Genomic DNA, 5,195 nt, shown 5'->3' with positions numbered 1-5,195 from the left:
CTGCAGATGCTAACCATAGTCATTTCGGTGTTATATATATATATATATAAAATACAATCTATTTTGTATGTTAGAGATAATATGTTCTATATAATAGTGTATTCTGCATGTTATTTTATGTATATTTAATCATACTGGACCCTACCTCCAGTACATAAAATTACTCTCTGGCAAACAACGCACAACTCGTCCTCCACGGTCACATTTAAAAATCAAAGTTCTCACTCAGAATTTCTTTGCTTTTAGTGTTCGGGAAGGATGAAAGCATGGTGCAGCTGCCCGGGGGGACGTTTCGGATGGGATTCGGTTCCCTGGAGAAGAGCAGTGGAGAGGGGCCCGTCAGGGAGGGGACGGTGCAGCCGTTCGCTCTCGACAGGTTCCCTGTCACAAACGGGGATTTCAGGTATGGGCGGAGGTTTGGGCTCGCAGGGGCTGGGTGGCTCCGGGGAGGGTCTGGGTGTGGGGGACGGGGTCTGAGAGCAACACTTGGACCCTCCCAGCGCTGTCATTAGAACAAAAAAATATGTTTGGCAGTAATAAATCATCTGCGGTGCAAGCTGGAGCATCTCATCAGTGTAGCTTGCAAACGTGCTTCCTTCTCTTTTTCCCTTTCCCTTTTCCCTGCTGCTTCACATTTAGGGTTCCTGTGGGTTCACTTCCCACTAGTGAATATTTTATAGAAGCCCTTGTACTAACGAATGCCTTTATTCGCCTGCTGAGCCTGTGTTGGTTAAAAAAAGCCAACACTTCCACGCACCAGTCACTGCCCAGCAGCACCCAGTAACAGCCATTACTGCAATTTAGGCAAGGGGGAAACAGGTGGGACAGAAACAGGGTGAGGTTCTGCCACAGTGCTTGATGTGTTTTTGCATTTTGGGAACATTGACCTGTCAGCAGCCGTAGGTTTAGTGGCTTTTAAGGGGTTTTTGACCTGTGCAACTGTTACATTTTATGGAGGACAGGGGTGCAGGGTGCGTTTATCTGCATAGGTAACATTAAAACCACCAGATCGGTTAACAGATGCCGTTCAGAACTATTTTATCTGTTAAATTACATCAGGCCAACTGGAGCTGGGCTGGGGAGGAGCCGGACTCTCCGCAGATGGGGCGTCTGTGGGTTGTGTGTGTTTTGCCTTCCTCTGAACTTGTCGCGTGCGCAGGTCGCTGGATTTGGTGGCATCACTCTTGCAGGACTCTTACCCAGCCTCCTGAGCATGTTGTATTTGTGCCAGGGAGTTTGTCAGAGAACAGAAGTACAAAACAGAAGCAGAAGCGTTTGGCTGGAGCTTTGTCTTTGAGGATTTTGTATCCGAAGAGCTGAAAACAAAAGTCACCCAGAAGCTGGAGGTAAATCTAAATGCCCTGGGGATGAGTTTCAGTGATGATGCTGGAGATGGTATTTCTGGTCACAGCCCTGCCTGACCCCTCTGTTTTAAGTGAAAAAAAAAAGCAAACCAGGAGGGGAGACCCTGGCCGGCACTGCTTTTCTACCGAGTAGCAGCCTCCTCTCAGTGCGGAGCCTGGCCACGCTCAGTGGTTTTCCTTTAGTCTTGGGCTATTTTGCTTTTGAAACTAACGGCAGGGTTGAGCCTGGGTTGATTCATGTGTTCCCCTGTTTACATCCTCTCCAACCACCATCAGGCTGGACTCGTGAGATGCTCCAGTGAGCTGGGAGAGAGCAAAGCGCGTTTCGAAGTACTTTATTAATCAAACTTTAAAACAGAAAAACTAAACAGCACAGGCCGTTTCATCTTTTCTCACACTAAAGGCAGACATCTCTACTCAGTTGGAAAGCGCTGCCGAAATGCCTGCGATATCCCAGCTCAAACAGCAGCACGAAACAAGTTCCAGACTAACACGCGCTCTTCTTTACGCGCGCTGCTCTAGGGTGGTGTCAAGGGCTGTCACCAATTCAGCTTTAATCTGGGGTTGTTTCTTTTCCCAGTCTGCCCCTTGGTGGCTGCCCATCGAGAAGGCCTTTTGGCGACAGGTGAGTAAAAACCCGGCACAGTGAGTCCTCTCTGTGCTGGGAGCGTCTTAGTGTGTGCTGGAACTTAGGGAAAAACCAGCATCTCTGCTTGCTGCACGTTCCCCACATTGGCTTCTTCTGTCCTTTAGTCCCTTTGTAATTGAAAAATGTGTAAAATTAATTAAAATCTGTTTGATGCAATTCTTCCCAGCCCTCAGGTCCTGGCTCCAGCATCAAGGACAGGCTGGATTACCCGGTGCTGCACGTGAGCTGGAACGATGCGCGGGCGTTCTGCGCTTGGAAAGGGAAGAGGCTCCCGGCGGAGGAGGAGTGGGAATTTGCTGCCAGGGGAGGACTGGAGCGTACGTATCAAGCTCTGACCTTTTTCCAAACTGAGACATTGAGTAACATTAGTTCTACCAAACCTCCATCCAGGGATGTTTTCAGAGATTAATCTGAGGAGCCAAACCACCTCTTTTGGCCCCAGAGTTGAACTAATAATAATAGTGATAATATAGGAAGAAGTGGCTTATTTATGGTCTCAATGTATTTTCCTAAACAAAGCACTTCTGCCAGTTAAAAATACCATTTCAGGGGTTTGGGGCAAGGAAAGGTTCCCCCTGCCCCCCAACATTGCTGCTGGCATAAAGGAGCCACTGGGATTGCTGGGGAGAGTGTGGGACTCCCTGGCACGACCGATGGTTTGTAACCAGGAAGCTGTTGCCAGTTCCCATCTTTTCTGAGCAGAAAAAGACAGTCGTAAAAGCTTGGGTAAAAACAGGCAAATGCAGAGGCTGGAGCGGCACAGGGGTAACAGTTGTCTCTTCCTCTTTGGCAGAAAGGGTGTATCCCTGGGGAAACAAGTTTCAGCTGAACCGTACAAATCTGTGGCAGGTAAGACCTAAAGATCACCCCATCTACGCGGAGCTCTTTGGAGGGTGGTGTTTTACTCAACCTGGGTGCCCAGGCAGGCTGTGTGGTCCTGGGAAGCAACACAGGCTTACCCACAGGGTACTGAAATTCAGCTCTTCGTGGGTTGTCCAAAATATCTTTGAAGGGAGCAGACTCGGCCCAGCTTCCCTGGGAAACCAGGATTTCAGTGCTTCCAAAAATTCATACATAAAATTGTTTGAAAAGGAGGTGTCTTGGGAGAACATTAGACGGCTCATCTCTTGGCCAGAAATGCTACGTAGAGTTAATTTGCAATTTTTTTTTTCTTATTTAAGTGTAATGCAGTTGTGGGATGAGCAGGATTTTGTGTCATCTCCCCAGCGGGTCTTTGCCTGGAGGGGTCTTCCTTTCCACAGGGTGATTTCCCAAGGGTCGACACGGCCGAAGACGGTTATCACGGCGTCTCGCCGGTGGCAGCGTTCCCTCCTCAGAACAACTACGGTACGGAGCAGGCATCTCCACCCTGGGTTTGGGAATGGCATCTGCTTCCTAAACTAACACTAATTATAAAATCCTGTAGTTGTGGCAGAGTTTCAGATACGATGTGTGACCACATCAGCATCTTGATCGAATAACCGAGCCCAGCAAAAGCCCTGATGGTTGTCACTAGAGTTGGCTGATGTGCACCTGGTGCACAAAACATCCCCTGCTTTTAATTAGACGTCAGTTATTTTGCGCTTTGATGTGATTTACCTGGAAATCCCGAGCCCCTCATGCAGATGGGAAACAGTGAAACATATTAAAGGTCCAGTTGTAAAGGGGGCAGCTTGCAGTAGAGTAAAGAGCTGCTGGTTCCCAGTCTCACCGTTAAATCCCCCTCTTGCAGTGATGCTTTAACACTGTGGCCCCCCTCCATACACCAAACGCTTTTGCAGCCCTTGTGAACGTGCTCTCATAAACCTGATGCAAATCCATCCATGTCTCAGGGCTCTACGACCTGCTGGGCAACACGTGGGAGTGGACCGCGTCCCAGTACGTGACTCCGGGTCTCTCCCCGAGGCAGCGCGCTCAGAACATGCAGGTCCTGAGAGGGGCCTCATGGATCGATACCGCGGACGGGTCCGCAAATCATAAAGCTCGTGTTACTACCAGGTGGGTCTGGGCACTGCCCAGGTGATGTTTCACAGTGATTTCTTCTGGCTTGGTTTTATGTGGAAGGGGGGAGTTATTTTAAAAGGCATTTGTTTGTTCCTACTCATTTTTTTCTGAGAAACAGTTAGGAAGACATATTGCAAATAGTGCCAGAAGTTTTACTGCTATAAATATGTTCCTAATCACTTCTTGAGTGTTTTCCACCAAGTATTTAGAATGCTTTTCTTGCGGTTATTCACGGGAAGTGGAAAATGTGTCTAGTCTGTTACAGAGGCTCATGTGAAACAATTTAAGCATTAGCTAGGAAGGATCCCTGATTTCAGGTCTCTTTTTTCCCCCCGTGAGAATGGGGAACACGCCAGACTCGGCCTCTGACAACCTCAGCTTCCGCTGCGCTGCTGATGTCCTGCCCGTCACGGCCAAGAAAAGCCGAAGCAAACCTGAGCTCTGAGGAGGTTGCTGGGGAAGACCTGGAGGCATTTTCTCCTGTGGAGATGACCAGTAACCCCTGACAGTCGCTTTCATTAAACCCAGTTTTAAAAACTAAAAATAAATACTTTCAGTTAAAACTCCTTTCTGTGCTGGGATGTCTGGGCACGAGCAGTGCCTGGGAGGAGCAGGCAGGGGGGTCTGTCTTTAAAGTCCTTTTGGTGCGGTAGCTGTCACAGCTCTTTTCGGTGTCCATTGTCAATAAGCTGAGGAGCGCGTGTGCGTGTGCGACTGGGCCGGCGCTGCTCCGATCCTCACCCAGAGCGAGTGAACGCTGCAGCCCGCCATGACCACCAGCACGGGGCTGCCATGAGGGAGCGCGATGGGGCATGTCCCTGGCCAGAGGACTCATCGGTCCCCATCTCACCTGGGACATACCCCGGGGGCAAATTGCTGCCCTCTGTCGGGTTTGCACTTGCACCAGACCTGAAGCCATCTGTATCTCTGGGAAAAAGTGAAAGAAACCACTGTTTCATTTTCAAAGATTTTACTTGCCTTAACTCTGAGCAAACTCGTCGGCTTACACAGCGGCAATCAAAACAGCCCTTCCTCGACCGCCAAGGTCAGTAAAATGGCCTTGCAGGTGTTCTCGAAGAGGGCAGCTCTGTTCTGCGCCTCTCCCTTCTTCACCCAGTGCCGGTAGGTCCTGAAGGCGCAGGCGTCGATCAGCTTGCGGGCGGGCTTTAGGGGGGCCG

At 49.6% G+C, this 5,195-nt stretch overlaps 2 protein-coding genes across 2 annotated transcripts in view; one reads left to right on the top strand and one right to left on the bottom strand.

Annotated features, from left to right (window-relative positions):
• Positions 1 to 245: 245 nt before the first annotated feature.
• On the top strand, positions 246 to 4,462 carry SUMF2 (sulfatase modifying factor 2). Its single transcript, XM_009876107.1, has 8 exons — positions 246 to 403; positions 1,232 to 1,346; positions 1,945 to 1,989; positions 2,180 to 2,330; positions 2,807 to 2,862; positions 3,276 to 3,360; positions 3,846 to 4,011; positions 4,357 to 4,462. The coding sequence occupies exons 1-8, from the start codon at positions 267 to 269 to the stop codon at positions 4,460 to 4,462; spliced, it is 861 nt and encodes a 286-aa protein (XP_009874409.1). The 5' UTR covers positions 246 to 266.
• Positions 4,463 to 5,034: 572 nt separating this feature from the next.
• The window catches only part of LOC104278974 (phosphorylase b kinase gamma catalytic chain, skeletal muscle/heart isoform-like), a 4,652-nt gene continuing 4,491 nt past the window's right edge, over positions 5,035 to 5,195 (bottom strand). Inside the window, 1 exon segment of the mRNA XM_009876106.1 lies at positions 5,035 to 5,195. This exon segment is cut by the window's right edge and continues 26 nt beyond it. Within this exon segment, the coding sequence (XP_009874408.1) occupies positions 5,035 to 5,195 (161 nt within the window).

This window comes from Apaloderma vittatum, unplaced genomic scaffold, assembly GCF_000703405.1.
Source record: "Apaloderma vittatum isolate BGI_N311 unplaced genomic scaffold, ASM70340v1 scaffold30969, whole genome shotgun sequence".
Lineage (NCBI taxonomy): Eukaryota > Metazoa > Chordata > Aves > Trogoniformes > Trogonidae > Apaloderma > Apaloderma vittatum.
Note: the sequence above shows the minus strand (reverse complement) of the source record. Positions and strands in the feature narration are given on the sequence as shown.